This window comes from Pelobates fuscus, chromosome 4 (assembly GCF_036172605.1).
Source record: "Pelobates fuscus isolate aPelFus1 chromosome 4, aPelFus1.pri, whole genome shotgun sequence".
NCBI classification, from domain to species: domain Eukaryota; kingdom Metazoa; phylum Chordata; class Amphibia; order Anura; family Pelobatidae; genus Pelobates; species Pelobates fuscus.
Genome location: NC_086320.1, coordinates 335,969,314 through 335,994,558, shown reverse-complemented (window position 1 = coordinate 335,994,558; position 25,245 = coordinate 335,969,314). Strand labels below are relative to the sequence as shown.

At 35.5% G+C, this 25,245-nt stretch overlaps 1 protein-coding gene across 2 annotated transcripts in view; it reads right to left on the bottom strand.

The window, feature by feature from the left end:
* The window catches only part of LOC134608109 (tachykinin-like peptide), a 32,485-nt gene extending 7,540 nt beyond the window's left edge, over positions 1-24,945 (bottom strand). Inside the window, exons 1-6 of one of the 2 annotated variants that reach the window (XM_063450748.1) lie at positions 24,846-24,945; positions 24,354-24,608; positions 6,955-7,054; positions 5,306-5,329; positions 4,782-4,805; positions 2,030-2,083 (exon numbers count right to left, since the gene is read on the bottom strand). In XM_063450748.1, the coding sequence (XP_063306818.1) occupies positions 2,030-2,083; positions 4,782-4,805; positions 5,306-5,329; positions 6,955-7,054; positions 24,354-24,464 (313 nt within the window). In that variant the 5' untranslated portion in view covers positions 24,465-24,608; positions 24,846-24,945. The remainder of the gene's footprint in view (positions 1-2,029; positions 2,084-4,781; positions 4,806-5,305; positions 5,330-6,954; positions 7,055-24,353; positions 24,609-24,845) is intronic. The other variant, XM_063450749.1, reaches the window with a different exon arrangement.
* Positions 24,946-25,245: the final 300 nt, after the last annotated feature.

The following is a 25,245-nucleotide window of genomic DNA, read 5'->3' as shown; positions in this document are numbered from 1 at the left end:
AGAGGCTCTTATTTAGTTTAATGGAGTTTAAACCTATTCCTAAACATTCCAAGTTAAGGCATTATGGATTAAGTATTAGTTAATAAGCATTTGACAGCAGTTCTGTAGCAATGTTCTGTATCATATATCTAGCATTGTTTGACATGAAAGCTGAACTACAAGGTTTGATTAGGATACCTCATTACATTACTAATTAAATCATTGTTTAACGTTCCACACAGGCTGATTTCCTGCGCATTTGGTGGGCTTGCCCAGAGATACAGCTTGTGTGGATCCACAGCAAAAGCATATGTGAGGAAGGCTGAACTTGATGGATGCAAGTCTCTTTTCAGCTATGTAACTATGTAACATATCTCAGAGAATAATTGGGAGATTTTAAATAGACTGCAACCTAACCCCAGAAAAGGTGTTCTAACATCTAAATCTTCCAAATCTAAACACTAAAGCAACAAAGATAATTCTTCACATGCTAACTGCTATCAAATTATTAATTGCAAGAAACTGGAAGTCTCTTAAGGTACCACCCTGGCCTCAAATAAAAAAAATCAGATAACACAATGTGAAATGGAAAAAGGAATTGTTTGCCAATTAGAATGGGACAAAACGCAGTATGATTTTTGGAAGGAATGGCTAAATACCGTATTTATCGGCGTATAACACGCACTTTTTTCCCCTGAAAATAGGGGAAAAATCGTGGGTGCGTGTTATACGCCGATATCCCATAATTACTTACCTGTCCTGAAGCGTGGGCCGGCTTCACAGCGCGCACCGCGGTACAGGAACTTTAATTTCATGTTCCGGTTTCCGGCGGGACTGAAAGGAAGTGTGCACAATAGTGTGCACACTTCCTTTCAGTCCCGCCGGAAACCGGAACATGAAATTAAAGTTCCTGTACCGCGGTGCGCGCTGTGAAGCCGGCCCACGCTTCAGGACAGGTAAGTAATTATGGGAGGGGAAGTACACTATAGGATGGGAGGGGGGGGGGGGAAGTACACTATGGGAGGGGAGGGGGGGAAGTACACTATGGGAGGGGAGGGGGGGGAGTACACTATGGGAGGGGAGGGGGGGGAAGTACACTATGGGAGGGGAGGGGGGAGAATACTATGGGGGGGAGAATACTATGGGAGGGGAGGGGGAGAATACTATGGGAGGGGAGGGGGGGAGAATACTATGGGAGGGGAGGGGGAGAATACTATGGGAGGGGAGGGGGGGAGAATACTATGGGAGGGGAGGGGGGGAGAATACTATGGGAGGGGAGGGGGGGAGAATACTATGGGAGGGGAGGGGGAGAGAATACTATGGGAGGGGGGAATACTATGGAAGGGGGGGGGACACTATGGGATGAGGGGGGAACACTATGGGATGAGGGGGGGGGGAATACTATGGGAGGGGGGAAATTTCCTGGAATTTCTTTCTAAAAATGAGGTGCGTGTTATACGCCGGTGCGTGTTATACGCCGATAAATACGGTATTCTGCACAGGAACGAATTTTAAGGGATTCACGTCAATTAGGACGAGTAGATCTATAAGTGGTAGATCTATAAAAATAGTTTTAAAAATATCTATATATCTGCAATAAAACCCAGCATAGATAATAAAAAAAAGGTTTACATGAGAATGAAATAAGAAAATAATATAGAGATAACATATTATAACCTGACTCTCCACTACACTACATCTGCCAGTTGTTTGTATGCCCTGGCATTTATAATGGATATACTTATATCCTTTAAATTTAATCATGGTTTATATTTTGTATCTATGTTATATATACGTGTATATATTACAATTTCAGCAAACTCTGTTATTTTGGATATATAAACATACCTGCAGATGCTGATAAATATTTATACTATATCTATAAATTTAATGAAGAAAAATTAATAATGAAATACATCATTGTTTAAAGCCTATATCAATGAATAACGTACAGAAATATTTCTTGCAAAAAGCATGACATTATGTTTTTTTGTTGTTTTTTTTTTTACGTTTTTTTTTATCTATCACCATAGATAAGAGGGATACATACCAGAGTATAAAGATCTTTTGCCCATAAGTCCATAAAAGGCATCTGATTTAAACCCTGCAAAATATACATTTGATGGATGGTGTTTCTGAATTTATTTTTCATATCAACATCTTTCTTTAAAGGGACTTAAATATTTTCATAACAAATTGACGTTTGCTGAATAAAATACCTGGTTTCACACAAATATTCTGTGCAGCTAATATACTAACACTTAAACTAGTAAAAGACATTAAAAAGGTAAAATTGACTGGCTCATCCGTTAGCTTCCATTTATGCCAATTCATCATATGTTTCCCTCGTTATTATTTATCTTCAACAATGTCCGTGCATTCGAGGAGTGAAGAAAAAACTTTTTGAAATGGCGATCTATGTTCGGGGGCCTATCTTTCAAACATTACTGTTATTTGAGTCTTTATATATTTTGTAACTGAAAGAAGTAGGACTGATGGGTTTATTAATCAATAAGAGTGAGTTGTGACTAATTAAAAACAAACTAGAAAATTTAATTAAAACATTTCCAATTTAGCTACTTTGACCTAAACTGCCCAAAGTGTTATAGCGTCCATTGTAGCACTTTACAATGTATTGCACGTGCTCTATCTATCCATCCATCTATCTATCTATCTATCTATCTATCTATCTATCCATCTATCTATCTATCTACCTATCTATCGATCTATCTGTCTATCCATCTATCTATCCATCTATCTATCTATCTATCTGTCTATCCATCTATCTATCTACCTATCTATCTGTCTATCTATGTCTGTCTGTCTATCTATCCATCCATGTATCTATCTATCCATCTATCTATCTATCTATCTATCTATCTATCTATCTATCGATCTATCCATGTATCTATCTATCTATATATCTATCTATCTGTCTGTCTATTATCTATCTCTGTCTGCCTGTCTATCTATGATCTATCTATCTATTTATCTATCTATCGATCTATCTATCCATGTATCTATCTATCTATCTATATATCTATCTATCTGTCTGTCTATTATCTATCTCTGTCTGCCTGTCTATCTATGATCTATCTATCTATCTATGTCTGTCTGGCTGTCTATCTATCTATGTCTGTCTGTCTGTCTGTCTATCTATATATCTACATACAGGTAGCAAAGAATTGTATTTTGGGGGGGAAAGGACACATAAGAATTGCCTAAAGGCACCTCATACATACATTTTGCCCCCAAGCACACATATGGCTTCTGTTTTTCTTGTTTTGGAAGTTTTTAAAACCTTGTAATTTGTTTTGAAATGGCTACTGTACTCAAACAAAATAGGGCATTTAAGTAGAGTTGTTGGTTTAATAAACGGTGTATCATCAATTCAAGAAGAAAGGTTGAACTAGGCTATTAAAATATATTGACAACTGCAGTGTAAAAAAACATAGCACAACAGAAAGTGTTTCATGGCGTATTGATCATTTTGGGGTTTAATGACTGAGTCTAGTTAAAGTTATTTTCTTCTCATTACATAATACAATTTATACCTTAACATTTATCCTGGCAAGAAAATAACTGGTGGAAGCCAAAAAATAATTAACCAAATTAGTGGCAAGCAGCCAGTAGTTAGGTATGGTAGTCGTTTGATTATATTTAAGGATGACTGCCTACATAAATATTATTTTCTTTATTTGAAAAAAGTTTGTCCCTAGTTTGAGTTGTGTAAATATGGTTACAGCATTTATACACTCTGATTGCAATGGAAAGGGATTAATAGTTTTTGTAAATATGTAAAACACGCATGTAAAGTTTCAATGTATTACTTTAGAGAACTTTAGTTAAAATACTTTTGTTTCTGAGAGGGGAGGAGTTTAAAAAGCCCAATATTGATACAGTTACATTGTTATGCTGTTATTTTATTTATTTTATTATCAATAACCAGTCTATAAAGATAATCTTATGTAATCGTATTTATACATTTATTAGAATTAAATATTTTTGTATTTAATCCTGGATTAATATAGAAATGAGTGAGTCATGATTGCATTTGCAGGGTTGTCTCCAATTAATAACCTTCTATTAACTTGAGCTGGTTTTAAAAATTAAAGTTATAAAGAAAATGAGTGATTAAGGACTGCATCTCCATAACTGACCTTTATATTGAATACCAGAGTATTAAAATGTACAACTTTATTAATCTATTTAAAAAAAAAAACAACCATAGGGAAAATTAACAAATACACAGTGGTGGTAAAACATTCTTGATGCTTGCACATTGATAATGGGTAATTAGTTAACTGAAGTAATTTATGGATATACAGACCATTTTTTAATGGTTTTCCCACTATGCTCCTTGGCTGAACTACTGAGAACAAGACTGTAATATGTAAGTTAAAGGGTAAAATTAATCTGTATTTCTTTTTCACATTTAGGCATCACAAGCTATTCAGATTATTTAATATTTTTGGATAAACTTTAAAACATTTTGAAAAATATTTTTATATATTGTTATATTTTTTATACATAATATTTTTAATATTTTAATATTTTGAAAAAAAATGTTTTTAAAAGTATATGCAAAAATATTAAATAAAAAAAAATATTAAATATTAAATAATTTCAAACCCTTATCCAAAAATATTAATTGAGGCCTTAGTTCTATACATCTCTTCTCTGCGCTGGTTTCAAAACTAATCTAAAAACGTATTTTTATTTATGTTGCTGGATAAATAAATGTGTTTGAAATTTGCTGTAAGACATCAATAATAATCACTAGATCTCCATCGCCAACTTACGTTTGCGAGATATTTGACCAAATCCTAGAAAAAAACAAAATATATATAAACTATGTCCTTATAGTCTTAACAGCAAATTGTTCACTGAAATTGAGTGCCTTAATTTGGTAGTGATTAAGAGAGTGAAAGCAATTGGTGTAAATCACAAGATTTAATTAAAGGGCATCTTATTTGCATACTCACTAGGAGTATCCATATGAAGTAATTGTTCTCTTAACTAAATGATACCCTAACCATTATTTTTCAGATCAGGGGAACTATAATCTGAATCTTTATTTTGAATCAAAGAAAAGTGAAGATTTGAAGCATGATCAAAAAAAAAAAAACACGTGAGTATAATCAGAAAAAAAAATGGTTTGTGAAAGAAAATCAATAAGGTATAATAATTCACACCTAAAAACACCCAGAAAAAGATTAAGATATACCGTTTGAATGCCCAAGGTTCTTTAAATCCTCAAATTATTTATTAGGTACTTTTAAAGATCTTATTTTGATACATTTGCTAAAATTAAAGGCACACTTACTTTTGCGTGAAATCTGACCAAATCCTAGGGGAAAAAAGAGGAGTACAAGTCTTCAGTTAATGCAGTAGTAACAAACATATATTTTGATTTGTTCAGACATTTGCTGTAAAGTCTATGGGGGCGGGGGAGAATTTTAAAGGCAAAATAGGTGCCATTGCAGGTGTTACGTGAGAGACATTCTTTTGGTTTCCATGGTGATTATTCCTTATTTAGCACTTTGCCCCAGAATAGTACCTGGACCTGCCTTTTTCCATATTTACAATTTATATTTCTATGGGCTATTGAAATATAGGTTTGCATTTGCACAATTAATTAAGGAGAAATGTTATGCCTATTATCTTAGTGCATATAAGTCTTATTTCTAGAAGAAATGTATTTCCTGGACCTTAAGAAATGTCATATTTAGCGTTCATTTAGTCGTAGTTTCCCTGTAACTTCACCATTTGTCACAGTACAATCTGTACACCCCAGGAAAGTTGAACTTTGCAAATTCCGGTTATAAAACACTGCCAGTCTTTAATGTTTGTGTTTTATTCTTGCCCTCTAAGCACGTTGTTTTACTTGGAATGGCTGTTACCAAAAACCATAATGGGTTAATATCATGTGCCTACAGATTCTTTAATCTTAAAGTAATATTTCCCTATCTATCTCATGTAAAAGAAGCAATGTGTATTCCCCACAACATGTATTCCCCACAACATGTCACTTTTTCAGTGAAAGTTACAATGTATAAAAATCTATTCCAACATCTCAAAGTTGCTAATGTGAACTGCCATCTAATGCTGCAACGGAGTGCTAACTCAACTGCAATGTAACTAGCAAGGTGAGGTTTGCCAATAGGCAGAGTGCATAACTGTCTATCTCCTCCTTATTTTCTCACATCCTTTAAATCATGAAGCAAGATATTTTATGAGATTTGTTGGTAGGGTAGGGTTGGTAGGGTAGGGTGTAAATATAGTCCTGGTATGGGCTATTTATGCATTTTACGTTCCTGTTCATGGCATTCAAAGTGTAAACATTCTTGGAATAAATATTCTAATATCAATTTGCATAGTAAATAAGTCAGAAATGTATCCTCGTTGTACTTTTACTCATCTCAATGTTTAATACATTTATTTTCTACCTCTACACTTTCTATAGCACAAGTTAAACTTTTCACCATAAAACGTAATAGCTATACTGTGAGTAACTGCAACTCTCTTGTGTTCACATCACTTGAGATCGGGTGTTTATTTTATGGACAGATGTCTAACAATGCTTTGAAAACTGAACATGTTCCAGTATTTTAAAATGAATTGAAGTGACCTGTGAATTCACACTGATTTCTCTTATTTGTTCCAATCACAACATGCCACAATTTTTTTTTTTGGTGTGTTTTAGTTGGTTTAACCATGTGTTATGTATTTTTTTATTATGCAATAACCAACAGGTGTGGCTATTTAATTCTGGTTAAATTAATTGTATTAAGTGACTCATGCAGGGCTCTCTTGTTTTTGTTTCTTATTTATCTTTTGCTTACGCTAGTATAACTTTTTAACATTTTTGATAAGGTTATAAGTTGGCAGTCTGTACATAGTTTGTTTACAGTATCTCTAAAAAATGGGTATGCTTTGTTTTTGTGGTTTTGATACCCTCTCGGTTCCACTTACCATTGTTACGTTTTCCCATTAAACCGTAGAACTGTTCAGGTCTAGGTTTTCTTGCGATTCTCTGAAGTAAACTTTCAAAAACTGGTCCCTGCAGCTCTTCCTAGAAGGAGACATAATGTAAAAATAATACCATTACATCATTTTTAAAATATTCTTCATAAGCATGATACAGATCAGAGTGTACATCACAAAAAACTAATAATTACTGGTAATATTGTAAAATGAAAAAAGGGATGTGTCACGCCAATCTGGATAGTGAAGGGTGTGCTTATCATCGGAATTGTTATCAGTGATAGATTTTGCATATGGAGCCAGGGTATCAACCTACTGTTACTCTGCTGAATATCATACCTGTTCGTTATTAGTAGTATTAATCATGCTACAAATTTTCTCACCTTATAACATCCTTCCAACATGTTACCTACAACCATATCATTGTGTGTTCTCTATCTCATATCACCACCATCCTGTTTTACTAATGATCTTCTTAAATAAATTAAGTTCTCCCCTTAAAATCATAATCATAATTTCTCAGGTACCCCATGGCATCACAAAAGAATTTGTTTATTAATTTTTCTCACCGTCATTTTGACTACATCCTGTGCTTTGCTTTATTCTCCAGGATTTGTCTATCCTTTAATCCCACCAGCATCTTCTTATATATGACACTGACATCACTACACCAAATCGAGTATAAACTTTTTATCCACATGTATTTTGCAGTATGAAATCTAGTCTATAAAGCATCATTCGCCCTCATTTGTACAATAGTTATGATTGCCAGTCTGCAAAATAATTATTACACTGCCAGAAGCTATAGTCACTGATATAAGGCCTGTAAAGTGGCTGAATATAAAAGCTCATCCACTACTTTCAAACAGCACAGGAGGTTTCAATGGTTCATATAGTTCCTACAGTCAAGGAGGTGGGAGGAGTCAATGGACTATACCAATTCACTGCTACTATTTCATTAGCTTTCAAGAAAGCTTGCTACATCCATTTAAATTACCCTTTTTAAAAATATTTAACTGTATTTACTGTATGTGGACAGTATGTTTAAATGCAAACAGTCTTAGTACAGCTTTAGGGTCAGATAACCCTCTGACCAATTGTATTTATATATTTCTGTCACACCTACTGTTTGTGAGAAAAGTAGCATTTTTGCTTTTATACTAACATTTCAGACTTTGAGTGATAAGATAAAGGCCATTGTATACTGTCTAAAGCTTTTCATTTCCCAAATATTTTTAGAATAAACCAGAGGCCACCGAGCCCCGGTGCGAAAATTGCCCTGGGCCCCCTATCCCATGTGTCTCTCTCCCCTCCTTCCAGTGTCCCATTTCTGCCTCTCTCCCTCCTCCCCTTCATTTACCCCATAGTCACCCTCTCTCCCCAACTCTCCTTTATTGGTCCCATACCTTCCCTCTCTGCCCCCTCCACTCCCTATGTGCCATACCCTTACCGCTCTTCCCCCTTCCCTCCATGTGCCCCATAGCCACCCTTTCTCTCCCTCCCCTTCATTTGCCCCATAGCCACCCTCTCTCCCCCCTCCCCTTCATTTGCCTTATAGCCACCCTCTCTGCCCCTCCCCTTTATTTGCCCCATAGCCACTCTCTCTCCCCTTGCCCTTCATTTGCCCGATAGCCCCACTCTCCCCCCCCTTTATTGGTCCTATGCCCTCCTTCTCTTCCCCCTCCACTCCCTGTGTCCCATAACCAACCTCTTTCCACTCCCCTTTATTTGTCCCATAGCCACCCTCTCTACCCCCTCCCCTTCATTTGTCCCATAGCCACCCTCTCTCCCTCCCCTCCCCTTCATTGTTCCCATACTCTCCCTCTCTGCCCCCTCCACTCCCTGTGTCCCATACACTTACCTCTCTTCCCCCTCCCCTTCATTTGCCCCATAGCCCCACTCTCCCCCCCCCTTCATTGGACACATACCCTCCCTCTCTGCCCCCTCCACTCCCTGTGCCTCATACCCTTATCTCTCTCTCCTCTCCCCTTCATTTGTGCCAGTTCTATCTCTCTCCCCCTCCTGTACCTGACTCACTGCATTTCCCGGTCTGACAGGAAGTGCTCACTTCCTGTCAGACCGTTAGGCCACCCTACACACAGGCAGGAGGGGAGCAGCATAGCTCTCTTCTCCTGCCAGACACTCGGCAACCGCAGACACAGGCCGGTGCGGCTGTGCACCGGCCCAGAAGGTATCCAGGCGGCCCACAGTCAAGGTAGTAACACTATACATCAAAAGGTCTCCCTAGGCCTTTGGCCTTATAGGCATGTTGTGTTTTTTAGCATGTTTTTTTAAACTTTCTACAACTTAAGGAACACTATAGGGTGAGGAACACAAACATGTATTCCTGACCCTATTGTGTTAAAACCACCATCTAGCACCCGTTTCCTCCACCCCAGGCTCCCCCCTTACCTCCCTAAATATAGTAAAATCTTACTTGTATTCAAGTCTGTAGCTGCTGGCTCTGCCCCTGTCTGCCTTTGACCTGCCCCTGTCTGCTGACATCAGCAGAAGTGGTGTTCCGAGCCAATCACAATGATTCCCCATATGATTGGCTGAGACTGTCAAGGAGGCAGATCGGGGGCAGAGCCAGCAAAAGTCAAGCACAGCCCTGGCCAATCAGCAACTCCTCGTAGACATGAATTGAATTAATGCATCTCTATGAGAAAAGTTTAGTGTCTGCATGCAGATGGTGAAGACACTGAAGGGTAGCGCTGCTTATTCCGCAGCACTGCCCAAGGAAGCAGCTTTAGCAGCCATCTAAGGAGTGGCCAGTAAAGTTATCACTAGGCTGTAATGTAAACACTGCATTTTCTCGGAAAAGACAGTGTCTACAGCAAAAAGCCTGAAGGGAATAATTCTACTCACCAGAACAAAGACAATAAGCTGTAGTTGTTCTGGTGACTATAGTGTCCCTTTAACTCCACCCCCTTAGCCATGTCTCCTTTTTTTACAATGCAACTTCCTTATTAGAAGTATTCAGAGTATATACTCAGCTAACTCATTGTGAGATCAATATGAGTTCAGTTGCAGACATGACAGACAATCACTGTTTTCTTCTTATTTGTCCCCTTTTCCCTTAGCAAGAATTTGAGAACAGTAATTGTCTATGGAATTAAGTCATATCAACAGCTCAGCTCACACTGATCTCTCACTGAAAATATTTTGTGATAAGGGGAGACATAACTAAGGGTTATGGTGCAGAAAGATCAAATACACAAATGGGTAATGTGCATCAAGGAATGTTTCTGTCAATTTTGGCTGTCTGTGCCATGGGCAAGTCCAGGTCCCACAGGACTATAAGCTATAAAAATAAAAAGGAAGAACCTCTTTGAGAAAGATACCCAATGTGCCGAAGTGTGTTGGTTTTCTGTGACGGCCGAATAAACCACCATTGCACCAACCTTTGCAGAATGTTTAGGTTCTTCCTTTTAATTTTTATTGCTGAAAGAACAAAAACATTTTATTTTTTTAGTAAAGCTAAAGGTTCTTTAATAGGAAGAAAAACACAGCATGAATATGACACCAACACCTACAAATGCATTTAAGGTGTGTTGATGTCCAGAGTGTTCCTTTAAGTTCAGCTAATCTGCTTCTCACTTTTAGAGACATTTTAAAATAGTGTGTAGTCATTATTGATTACAGGTCTTTTTAAATGTGTTGCTTAAGAAAGTCTGCATTTTAGATCAGTCAGAGGAAGAGGAATTGCTCTTAGTTTATTCTCATCTGTATGTGTTTAGGATGCTGGTCAAGCTTTAAATTCTAGACTAGTTCAAATGGCTAAGAATGGCAAGTAACCAAATAGAATTTTAAAAGAGTTAGATTTTACCTTCTAATGTCTCTCTACAAATGTTTCATTACCTGCTGATAATATATCCCTCAATGTATCCCTCACAGCTCAAAATTTCAAGTCTTATGCTGAACCACAGATGATTTGAGCCCTGCTTCAAGTATTATTATTTATAATCAATCACCTATTTTACTATTACCTTAAAGGGACACTATAGGCACCAAAACTACTTTAGCATAATAAAGCACTTTTGGTGTATAGATCATGCCCCTGTAGTTCACCGCTCAATTATCTGCCATTTAGGAGTTAAATCACTTTGTTTGTACAGCTCTAGTCACACCTCTCTGCATGTGACCTTTAAAGCTTTTATAAGCACTTCCTCAAAAAGAACCTAGATATTCTAGCTTCCTGTATTGTACAGTCTGTTTAATCTAGATTTTCTTATCTCCTCCTCGGTTAATAGCCCTTCTAGAGCCTGCAGGCTCTAACATCTGACTGAAATCGAAACCATTTTTTCATGTAGGATGCATGAGTCACAGCCAGGGGAGGAGTGGCTAGAGCTGCATAAATAGAAACAAAAACGATTTAACTCCTAAACGGCAGAGTGGAACAGTGATACTGCAGGGGCATGATCTATTTCTTGTGTTGATGCGTACAGTGTCCCTTTAAATATATACCAGCCCAAGACAGCTAACAGTATGCTAATAAAGTAATTCATTAAAAAGTCACAGTTAGACATATGTTTTCATTATATTTTAACACTGATAGACATCTGATCACGCTATGACTGCTATGATAATTATCAAATACTATGTCACCTTAATAGCTAGCAAAATTAAAAAAAAACTATGAAGAGTATAATAATAAAATGTATCCTACATCATCAAAATGTACAAAATAAATTACTTAATGATGATTTGTTGGTAAAGAAAAGTTGTGTACTATTTACAACATTTACAGTTCTTATTTTATTTATATAACTTTATACAACTAGTTTTGGGAAAAAAAAAACATTCATCTACACATTGTACACCAAAACAACTTTTAAAAAAAAATTACACTTAGAGAAGCATCTCCTGCTTTGAGATGCCAATTAAGCGCCTATGCATACAATATGCTGTACCTAGATATACAGTGATGTGAAAATGTGTGTAATCACCCAAGACAACCACTCATTTCTATATCATTTCAACTATTTTTTAAACAATATATTAATATGATTTCCCCATATCCCACTCCGTGTTTCTAACTTTCAATAATGTCCTAACTCATAAGCCTTAGAATGTTGTCACCTCCAGTATCGGCTTATGTAAGCACCAGCATCGATAAATGTCACTTGACCTACTAGTACGGCACTTTTTTACTGAATGAAAACTGTTTTTTGCCATACTTTCTATTGCTATGACTGTCCTGGTATAAAGGATTTGCACAACCACTAGTCATTAAATAATTAACATTTAATCTTAGCGGTCCTCAGAAAATATTTCCAAGTTTGGCCAGCAGAACAGACATCTGAGAGATCTAGTTGAAGGAAGGAGTTATGTAATTTTATCTTCTCCCACCCATTTAAATGAGAAACACTTCTATGCTCAGGCTGGCCCACTTACTGGTGATTCCTCCCATTTAATGATTGCTTCAGGGCCTTTATCCACATGACCATTACTTTATCTTGTTGGAAGGTAGGAGAAAAGAGCTCTCCAGGGTACTATAATACGGAAATTCACAATTAAGCTAAGTGTGAATTAAGGAGTTGGTGAAAACGTCACTTATGGGAAACTGAAGGTTTTGTCAGCCAACTATGTTGAATATTACATTACATTCTGAAAAAAAATTGCTCCATATGAAAAAGCTCTTTTTTAATTTTTTAAACCTTTTTAGGTTCAATAGAATTTATGGTGAAAAAAACAACAGAAATATGTAAGCAGGGAGGTTATTTTTGATAAGAAGAGTGCAGAGTCATTTCATTTCACGGTGATGTTTTATGATGGTTGAAAAACAGCCTTAAGTGGTCCATGGAACAACTGAAGCTTTTTGGAAAAGTAAAAGCACAAAGCATATATTATGTTTAATACACTTTGAATTTTGGAATATTGAAGACTAACTTGCAAACTTTATAACTCAACAAATTTTGATTTTGTTTTCTTCTTCACTGGTCTTAAATATTTTAAGTGGGTTCTCAAGTCAAGTCAAGTGGTTGTTTTTTGAAAATAACCCTTCTATTTCATGTTTTATAGGTATAAGTAAATCATGTAATTCTCTGTGATAATGTGGATGCGGAACAGTGTTCTCGTTAATGCTGCACCAGATGGGAAGATTAATTTGCTAGACCTTTGGCTGACGCAATCTATAAAGGACAAAAATGCTAAATAAAATAAACTTAATTTTAGCATAGCAGAGTCGCTTAAAATTGTTAAATGTCTTTCCACTAAGGGCTGGGTTGCATAAAAAATTAAAAGAGCAATGCAAGTGGAGTATTACTACTATGCCACAATGCATTATGGCATAGATTTTCATTTCTCTTTAATGGTTTTTTTTTTTTAAGTTGAAGCATTTATGATGGTCATTTATTTTGTTTAGCAATTACTATATCCCAGGGAAGAAAATGATGGCATGTCTTCAAATGACAATGCTAAATCAAATCTAGCAAGGAACACTGCCTATAAAATATATACGTGTGTCCAGAAAAATAAAGATAAAAATAAAAAATATATTTATTAGTGAACAGGATACAAAGTGATTATTTCGTATATCCACTCCTAAACCGTCTGTATAAGTACATACAGGGGCATACGGAAGTGCTATGCAGAAATAAAAAAGGTTTAAAAACGAAAATCAACAGCATATGAAACACAGCTATTCTTAAGTTAATCTTTGCAATGTCTATATTGTCACGACTGGTAGTACTTTTAGCAGTTCGTATAACTATAGAAAAATTGCTGTCTATAGCTGTGGTCAGCTTAAGTTAATCTTTGCAATGTCTATATTGTCACGACTGGTAGTACTTTCAGCGGTTCGTACAACTATAGAAAATTGCTGTCTATAGCTGTGGTCAGACGGCAGGAGACAGTATTATCAGAGTGATGTTTCTGCCGTTGTGATTAGTCTCAATGATGTCTTAGAGTTATGGAGTACTGTCTATAACAGTGGTCACAAAGCAAGAGACCGTGCTGTCTAAGTAGTATCTCTATTGTAGTGACTAGCAATGTCTCGATGTAGTCTGTCAGGTCGCAAAAGATATATTATCTGTAGCAGTAGTTAGGACAGGAGACAGGTGCTGTCTAAATGCTGTCTTAGAGTTATACTGCACCGCAAGCTATGGTCGAAGTATCTCTTATTTCTGAGCTGCTAACTCCTCAGGGTAGTACATATTGTAAGTCACCCTAAAATTAGTAAGGAGAAAAGACAGATAGGAAGATATATATATCTCTGTGCCTTCAAGGGCACCTACCAGATAGGAGAGCTAACTACAGAAGATAGAAAGGTACAGGAGGAGAGAGTTATAAATGAATCAGAGGTTAGTCGGATAATGAATACTAACTGTGCCTTCAAGGGCACCTCCCCTCAAAACAACTCACTAGCTTGCGTCTAAATGGTTAAAGTATAACCAGTGTACAGTGTAAAGTCTTATCAGACTGACCCTCCCGATTCACCCACAGCCTATATATGGTTGTCGTTTCGGAATCCAAATATTTGAAAAATATTGACTGCTAGTGCAGAGAGGAATATTAGGAGGGAACAGAAAACACCCCGACGCGCGTTTCGCCGGTAAGGCGGCTTCTCAAGCTTCCCCTTGAGAAGCCGCCTTACCGGCGAAACGCGCGTCGGGGTGTTTTCTGTTCCCTCCTAATATTCCTCTCTGCACTAGCAGTCAATATTTTTCAAATATTTGGATTCCGAAACGACAACCATATATAGGCTGTGGGTGAATCGGGAGGGTCAGTCTGATAAGACTTTACACTGTACACTGGTTATACTTTAACCATTTAGACGCAAGCTAGTGAGTTGTTTTGAGGGGAGGTGCCCTTGAAGGCACAGTTAGTATTCATTATCCGACTAACCTCTGATTCATTTATAACTCTCTCCTCCTGTACCTTTCTATCTTCTGTAGTTAGCTCTCCTATCTGGTAGGTGCCCTTGAAGGCACAGAGATATATATATCTTCCTATCTGTCTTTTCTCCTTACTAATTTTAGGGTGACTTACAATATGTACTACCCTGAGGAGTTAGCAGCTCAGAAATAAGAGATACTTCGACCATAGCTTGCGGTGCAGTATAACTCTAAGACAGCATTTAGACAGCACCTGTCTCCTGTCCTAACTACTGCTACAGATAATATATCTTTTGCGACCTGACAGACTACATCGAGACATTGCTAGTCACTACAATAGAGATACTACTTAGACAGCACGGTCTCTTGCTTTGTGACCACTGTTATAGACAGTACTCCATAACTCTAAGACATCATTGAGACTAATCACAACGGCAGAAACATCACTCTGATAATACTGTCTCCTGCCGTCTGACCACAGCTATAGACAGCAATTTTCTATAGTTGTACGAACCGCTGAAAGTACTACCAGTCGTGACAATATAGACATTGCAAAGATTAACTTAAGCTGACCACAGCTATAGACAGCAATTTTTCTATAGTTATACGAACTGCTAAAAGTACTACCAGTCGTGACAATATAGACATTGCAAAGATTAACTTAAGAATAGCTGTGTTTCATATGCTGTTGATTTTCGTTTTTAAACCTTTTTTATTTCTGCATAGCACTTCCGTATGCCCCTGTATGTACTTATACAGACGGTTTAGGAGTGGATATACGAAATAATCACTTTGTATCCTGTTCACTAATAAATATATTTTTTATTTTTATCTTTATTTTTCTGGACACACGTATATATTTTATAGGCAGTGTTCCTTGCTCTCCTTTTTCTCTCAACCAAATTCTATGTAGGGTTAACCCCTTCACTGCCTAGATATACTTTCACATCAGGCTCTCTTTTTTTCTAAATCAAATCTAAGATTATTTTATGTGACAATGTTATGAAAGATAAAAGCCTTTATCTAAATATATTTAGGGACATTTGGTGTAAGGTACAGTTTTAGCACTCAGCACTTTTTGGCACTTTATGTTAAGGGGTGGTATGGGCACTATATGTGGTGTGTATAGACATTCTTTAAGCTGGGAGTTTGGGAAGCCATTAATCAATTTAACTGCTATCCCCATCTCATAGCACGGGAGATAAAGCTTAAAGTAGGAGATGCCAGCAGGCCAACTCTCTTTAAATATAGCAATCCTCTTTAACGAGTGATAGACAAGGAGAAAGAATTGGTACCATCCTGGTTATTAAGGAGCCTACGGTAACCCTTATATTATTATTCCCTGTCTTCAAGGTCACAGGTTGGGAAGGACACATTATTATTTTGTACACCTCTCCACATATCGTTTCTAGTAAAAGGGGAGGGAGGTTACTTTGTCCCTCCTCGTTGTTAGTTGTTTTGCAATGAGCTCAAGTCCATTTTGCTTGACACTGTTCACTCAGACAGCCACTAGAGGGCCTTTGTGGTTGTCCCCCTACAATCGTTATACTATATCATACAGAGGTTATAGTAGAAATAACAATTATAAACTTGAGGGAGCAAATGTTAAATTGCATTCATTGGTATGAGTACATTAGTAGACTTTCATTTCAGGTTTTGGGCTCTTACACTGTAAAGATAATATTTGTAAGCGTATATGCTATTCAATTGTATGTAGGCATATTGCCATATTTTTATTTTTTATATCTGTTTTAATACACCTGGTAGATTATTTATCTCCAGTATTAATATGTTTGCTATATGCTCCCTTTACTGATACGTGTATAGGTGGCTAGGTGTTTTAAAACAAAAAAAAAAACTATTATATTCTGTGAGCTTTGAAATTGCTGTTTAGTAAATGAGTGTGTGCACTGGATCTTGTATGTTGTATGAAGGGAGGGGTGGGGTGGGGAAAGTGATTGAAAACCTCTTCCACCTAAAGTCAGTGGATAGTCAATACATTGTTAAAGACAGATCTGCATACCAGGCAAGCCATAAGACTTGCTTTTTCCACAGAAATCTCACATTTGCAGTGATGCTACTACTTCATTGGTTTCTGGGTGGACATATGTAAATGAGTTCAACAAAGAACCACTTTTTTGCCCACTATTCCATTTTAAACATGGATTCCTTGGATTTTGTGTTTGCTGTATACAACAGCTTTGAACAAAACTCAGGAAGAGATGCAAAGCCAGTGAACCACTCATGGACAGCTGTTTTGTTGTCAATGCAACTCATCAGCATGAGGTAGGTTACTTGCTTGCTACTGTGGCTTGAAGTTACTTGCAGGGCACACACCAAGAACATTATGGTGGGGAAAAATGTGATTGAAAACAACATCACTGCAAATTTGCAATTTCTGCGGGAAAAGTAAGTCTTATGGCTTGACTGGTGTGCGCAAATCTGTTTTTAACAATGTATTTAATAGCCACTAAATAAGTATATATATATATATAAATAATGGTGGCATGTAAAGTACTTCATTCTTGCAATCTTAAACCTCACCACTAGGGAACTGAATAGGAATTAAGTGTTCACACATTCTCAGTTCCATATGCGTATAACTGATGGGAATGCTTGTGTGAACACCTAGTTTTTTCTGAATGATCAGGTTAATTTACTGAATCAATTGAAGCAAAACTTTTGTGCAGAACATATTAAATATTGGAATATGAAGCAATTTCCTTTCCTGTGCAAAAAACTTTTCTTGAATGAGTGAGCTGTGGGTCCAAAATAAGAGTTTGACAAATCTCCATCTAAGCTGAATTACAGATTTTCTTTCCAAACATTGACCATTTCTGTCCAAATCTTGCAAGTTCCCAGACAAATCACCGGTAGTGATTAAATCTCTCAATACTATTTTTGATATCTTACAGTTTTAAAACGGTACAATATCTTTTTCTCTTGCACGATAAATAGTATTGAGTCAGTCAGATGTTCCGTGCCACAGAATATCCTTCAAAAGTAACCCCAATTTCTCCAGTTTCTGTACATTTCCTACACAAATGATGCAGATTGTTCTGATGTTCTCAATGAATGTTTATTAGTAGCAAAAAGCACATAAAAAGTAGAATAAAGTCCAATACAAATTCTAACAACTCAGAGCACTGGGAAAGATAAATGGCCAGATCACTTCCCAAAGAACTGATTTCTTATACCCCTATACATGCATGAATGAAATATCTTACTATTCCCAGCCACACATTCATTCACACTGTGCTAAACAACACAGCTACTGCTAAGGCTTAGTTTGCCCGAAAACACACTATATAAATACATAAGTGTTTTATTTCTTACAAATGAGAGTCACATGTTCATTTTCATTGCCCCCTATTCTGTCTAGCCTCACTGGCTATGTGCCATTACATCAGTGTAACCAGTAATTGAGCCCCTATCAATACATTATACAGCTCACGGCAGTAGTTCATTGCAATGTTGAGCAAAATCCAAGCATTTGTGATGCAAAAGTCAAGGACGAACACCTTCACAGTAAAAGTACGGACTTTGCAGAGAAAATGTGCTGTTCAAGAAAATAAACCGTGGCTCACATTTGAAATTATTGCTACTGTCTAAAAGTCAAATGTAAAGTCCACTCCACATCCAGGTGGATTTTAAAAAGATCATAAATTGCAAACTTCATGCCTTTTACAATTGACTCTAAATCAGGTTGTAACTTAGAAACCTGCTTGCTTTTTATGCAGGTCTCTTACACTGGTTTATGTTCTAAAGTAAATATTAATAATAGATAAGATCTCTTTTTGTTGATGTAGTAATCAGTATAACTATTGTCACTACACTGCCTTTATTTTGCTTATTTACATCAAACTTTTAGATTGTTGTTTTAGTGCCTTCTGGAACAATGTATCAAGTTCTATCCAATGAATTTTATGTAATTAGAGCGTCTATTAAATAGATATTACCCGATTAAATATCCCATTGTGCCTTTGCTGATAATGTATTCTGCCCCCCTGATTATAGCATGCATTCATCTACAATATTGCTACTGTACACAATTTGCTTACAGATATACCACAATTTTGAATTATTTTACTTAAGACTTGCATTAACTTCATGTACAGTCATTACATTCTATTATATGTACTGTATTGGCTTGTTGGGTTCTTTTCCAACAGTTAAGTCAAATAAAGACGATTCAATTAAGAGGAAAAAATATATATATACCCTTCACTGCCTAATGAGAGCAACATTCATTAAGTCAAATTAAAGTCAGAAATCAAATGAGTCCTGAAGGAAATTTCTTTATTAAAAACTGCATCCATGCAAACCAAACAAAACAAAACAGGTAAAACATATGGCTCGGAATTACTAACGCAAGCGCATGTATATTGGATGAGACAGAACAAATAAGGCTTGAATGGGCATGCTCAGGTGAAAGATTACTAGAATCTATTGTGTATGGGAAACAGAACAAGGTAATTTTAAGATACTAAAGTTGTGTAATGGTTTATGTTTATAAAAAAAATAGAAAAAGGTTGTGTCTTTTATTTAAATTGTCAAATTATATTAGAATCCTGAATGGATTTACTGCTGTAAAGTAATTACCCGTACCATGTTAAATCAATTGATCAATAAGTCAGATGGCTTTATTTAAGCCCTGATAAATAGTTTTGTCAATAAAATATGCTGGATTGGAACACTCTTTTAAGATAATTGGAGTGCTCTCCCCAAGGTGACTTTGGGAGTATTCTGCAGCTCTCTCATCCTCTCTCTCTCTCTCTTTCTCTGTCTGGAAGGAATATATTAATGGGCTTGCTTAGGAAATGCTCGGGGTTTTTACAAGGAAACTCATAACTGAACGTCACTGATAATTTAACTCCTGTGAGACTCGAATTAGGCAAACATTTTGCTCTCATGGTTTTCCTGACATTTCATTTGACATGAAGGGGTTAAACAAATAAAAGAAGTCATCCAGTATTCAGTTAGTGTAGAACACATTGGCTATCCCATGTGGACAATATAACTTGGGTTCTCATACAGCACATAATACAATGCACCATGTCATGTAAAAAAATATTTCATGGGGACAAATTCTACATATAAAGTAACTGATGGGGCAGCATTTTAAGTGATATGTAGTCATTTACTCTAATTATGCAATACATGGACAATTTATATTTATTTATGTATTGCAATTATGTTGTTTAAAAATACTATGGTAATAATAATTACTATAATAATAATAGTGCTAAAATTAATTGATAAAAAAAAAAACAGAACAGTTAGAATAATTAATTTCCAAAGATTAAAAAATAAATAAAATAAGGGAAACACACAAAATGCTAAGATTGCTGGAAACACATTTAATACTGGGGACAATCTGCAACTGTGTTAAAATCATTTCAATTTGTGTTTTAGTTAAATAATTCAGTGCACAGTGATGTCTACTGCACAACATGCAATACAGTACAATGCAACAGTCTATAGAAACCAAGGTGGAACAGGTGCTATACTGGAGCAAAGTGCTAAATGTGGGGCAATCCATATGGAAACCAACGGAATGTTTTATGGCATTTCACACTTTACCCCCAAAATTGCTTTTGATTTACCTTGCTAAATCTGGATACTATTCACAGTGATTAATAAGTATTTCTATATTCCACATTGTATATAATGCAAGGGTTTACAGTTAGCAAACATGTCTACTTCACAAGATCCAATAAGATGAAGCAGATTATCTGCTTGAAATTACAAAATATTTATAGAACATAGAACTGCTAGTTCTAGAGTATTCAAAATTGATCTAGATCAGTCTAAACCAATCTAGATAATGCATAGTATGTCCATATAGGTAAATAGTAAGAATTGAGTATTTTATGAAAAGTGCAATCATTGAATTCTATAGAATACAGAACACAATGTTTAAAATAGAACCAGATGTAACAATTACCCACTGAAGAGTGTTTTTCCTCTCTCTATTAACACAAAGTGTAATTAATAACTGCCAAGGTGGTCTGTATATTTGTTCAGTGATAAAGTCGCATAGCTTAAGTTAAAATCCATTAGTGGACAAATTATGTTAATAAAAGCCAAGTGTAAAATAAAGTCCAACTGCGCAATATTTAATCATTTGAGTGGCTTTAAGGTTTGTATAATGCAACGTGCTAATTGTAGAAGGAATTAACTATTGCGTTTTTTTTTTTTTGTCTAATTTATTAAATCTATAAGAAAAAAAAAGATGCCAGCCCTTCAACGTGTTAGAAGAAATAAGTCAAGTTTTATGGATCTGGAATTTAATTAAGAATGCATGAAAAGCAGAAAGCATTAGGAAGTTTTTCTCTGGGGATTTCAGTGCAGAATATATTGCAAATTGAACTGAGCTTTTTAATGGCACATGATTGAGATGTTAGCAAAAAGCTTAAACGCACCTTACATGCACTTTGCTTTGAAATTTATATTGTGTTAAAAACACAAGGAAATGAAATGGATAATTCTTCAATGCTGATTTAGTCTATTTTGGTAATGATATCTTTTCTTAAGCAATTTTTCATAAAACATAATCAAGCTTATTTTTAATGTACTGAGTGCCAAATAACATTTAGGTTATATTGCTAGGCACTTTGTATAAAAGCACTGTAATTGCTAGCTTTGTAAAAGCTCATGGGCCGTTAGCTTGATTCTTTTTCTATTAGTATGTGTTCATTGTTTGTCTGTGTTCCCACTCTTGTACAACGCTACAGAATGTTGCCACTATATGAACACCAAATACTAATAATATCAAAACAGTTGCTTTTTTCACGAAATCATCTACTGCGTAGTTGAACATATATATGTGTGTTGGGTAGGGGAATAGTGAAAGGGGGACAATGAAAGAATGTTCAATATGAAGAAACAGAGTTCATGATTTGCAGCAAAGAATCGAAGACTAAGATTTAATGTAAAGAATGTAAAATGTTGCAGACACTTATTGTAGATTATCCATGTGCTCAGGAACTGAAGGCTGGTGCAGTGAGCAAATTCAATGGAATGTAGACTATCCTGAAACCCAACTGAGAAAAATCAATCTGAGTTCTTACAATGATCAGGTTAGAAAAGGAAATCTGTTTTTATCTACTACTTTATTCATTAATGTTGAAGAAAAAGTCCACCAACTTCAACATTTATCCTAGAGGTCATTAAAACCAATGTATTATTTCATAATCGTCAATATAATTAATTAAGTGATTTGATTTGTTTTGTCTTAGATACATTCACTTACGGTACATATTGATTGATATGACAAGAACAGTTTAGTCAATTTTAGACCTAGAACTCACATACGGAGTGATATGTCCGGGAATATAATTGTAATGTTGACAGATAAAATACCAGTTAATGCTCAGTTTGTGAGTATATTCTGCCAACGGAAATGAGTTTAATGGATCAAGAATATAAAATAGTGAAATATGAAAACTTGGAACAACAAATCTTTAATGAATTAAAAGCATCTCATTAATACCACAAATGTACAGTGTAACACCGGAGAATACCAGAAAACGCCTTCTTCTGTAAAATAAAGACCTCGTTATAACTGTTAATGCAACCATATATATAATGTTATCTGTGTATTTATATATTTATAGTACCTCCAGTTAATAAAATGCATACTAACTTGGTGGTGCAAAAACTAAAGCTAATTCTCTTTTCTTGGGGATACAACAATATATAACATATCTGAATATCTGAATAACACATTTTTTAATACACCTTGAAGGGCATTGTGAATTTATAGATTTCTCCATAAACTGAGCTTTATATGATATTATAGGCTTATAATATAACAACAAATGGACCATCTGTTGATATTAATATTATTGCTCTGTAGTTACACAAAGAGCATTAGGATGGTTAATTAAATAACAAGTTAAATGAATATGTTATAAAGTATAATAGTACCATATATGAAAACCCAGTACTATTGCTGTACATAGCAGTGTCAAATAATAAACTGGATTGTAATGATATTATGTTATAGAGCTAAATATATCCAAATTAACACTTGTTCCCCCCCTCCCATTCCCTACCCCTCCCCCCCATCAATAGAGAGAACTATACAACATGTTTACAAACAATGTTATTTCTAAAAGATTTGTCAGTGGGATAGATTATGTTGACGGTTTACCAACTGTTGAACCTGTTCAAACCCCAAGATTGCAGTTACATATACTAGCAATACGATAACTTGTAACTCATTTGCAATGAGTACCACTGAAGCTGGTGATGGTATCCTATAGAATAGAGATATTCAAATACCATAAAACTTTAACAGCAGCTTTTGTCTTAAGTTAATAAAATTATTTTAATGTCTTAGTTTGCTCAAAGCTGGTCGGTGCAAAGAGAGGGGGGACTGGTACACTATTTAATGATTTACAGTGTATCCTCTTTAATGTATAATATATTATGTTTGAACATTGCTTACCAGGTTTCCTTGTGCAGGGGATACATGAAATACTTTGCACAGTTTGCCATTGATTTTCCTGCTGCTTTGTAATATATATTTAGCATAGCTGTCCCCTTCCTCTTAAAGGTAACATCTGGTCATGCTAATGTAGAACTGATTTCTTTTCGGTAGACTAGAAGCCCCTTAGACTATCACACATGCACCATTGCACCCCCACAAGGAGTTGTAAAATCAATCAAACACACACTTATTCATGCAATTCTCTAAGTATAGTTAATGCACTTACGTTCGTCAGTAATGGATGAATGAAATATAGCTTGAGGTTTTGGTTTGACTGATTAAAGTAATATCATTCTTCACATGCACTAATTGATGGTTACAGTAAAGGAAGTGGAAGGGTGAATTACTTTTTGCTATAAGAGAATGTGTTTAGCTCACATGCACGTTGAAATGTTTGAATATTTATTTATTGTTATAAAAACATGAATCAATGACTTGATTTAATCAAATTCATTAACTTCCCTGAAATTTCCCAGTATCATAAACCTGTTTTAATTTCAAAGATATTAATATGTTTAACCATTTATATTACGCATTAGCGTCTAAATTTATACACATTACATATGCAAAGAAATATTCATATTTGTTCAGTATAATACCTGCAAATACAATGCATCAGATTGCTTTGATATCCTACTTATATACTTTAAAAATAACAGTTTGAATATAGGTGTTTCTTTTACTTTGCAGTAAAGAGAGACAATACTAATTCTAAGAACATTAAGATTAAAAAATAATTTATTTTTTTTAAACTCTCCAGATCACGTAAATAAATTATTATTTTTTTCAACTTGGCTTTCAAGTTTTTAATTTTGCAAACTGGTTCTCAAATAACCACACTATGCTGTTTAGTGATTAATCAGCTTGGTAAAATACAAAGCAGGCAGTGCTTTGTACAAGACAGCAACAGCTGTGCCCTCACTACAAACACACGTTTGCTTCTCAGTAAAGGATTTGACTGTTTAAGGTCACTATAACAAAAATATATATATATATTTGAAGCAGATAATTTTTGCATAATTTTAAATTAAACTATTAAAAAAAAATCTTACCTGGATTTGGTCACTGTAAGGCCAGTCGATGTCTTCATTTAGTCCTATATCTGCGGCTAAAACTTGTGCAGAAACCAGGAGAATTACAGCAAAAGCTACGAGGATTTTCATGGTACCCTGTCTTTTTAGAAAATGCCTCAGACTGCAACAAATTGTCGTGCACTGTTTGTCAGACAAGTGCAAAGATGATACTAGGTGCTGGAAGATAAGACTAGCAATGCCTTAAATCCAGCCCAGGTATAAGAGGACAATTATCTGTAACAGAACAAAAAAAATAAAAAAATAAAAAATCAGGAGTTTACTAAATACATATAGAATATAAAAAAAGCACTAATAAATTCATACAGATACATAAAGATCTTAGATATTACTAATAATACAACCATATCATTTTATATTTGCTTTATATAACCTAGATTATTTTTACTATGATATTTACTGCAATATTTAAGAAAATAACAAATTCCACAAATGAATATTAAGCAGACTTACTGTACTGAAAGGAAAAGACAGCTTTTCTCTGCACTTCTGTACGTTATACACTCAGAGTGTGTGTGTATTCGAGTACAGTATCTTTCTGAATACACTCTTGAGAGCTCTCCAATATATATAAGTGGAGATGGGCAGGTCCAGGGAAGCTTCGTGTTCCTAAATCTAATTACTGCACTCAGTCTATTTACCATACAAAGCAGGGGAAACTATATGACGTCTATTTTCCCAGTTGTATTATATATCAATATTCAGTTGAAGTTTTTACAGGCATCCCTATTTCTATTGTGAGATACGTGTTCTATTATTTTTTTTTTTTACCCCCTCTGACATGAAATTAGATTTTCGCTGGAGGTGTCTCGCTGAGGTCCATGACTAAATGCAATTTGCTAACCGTGACGTC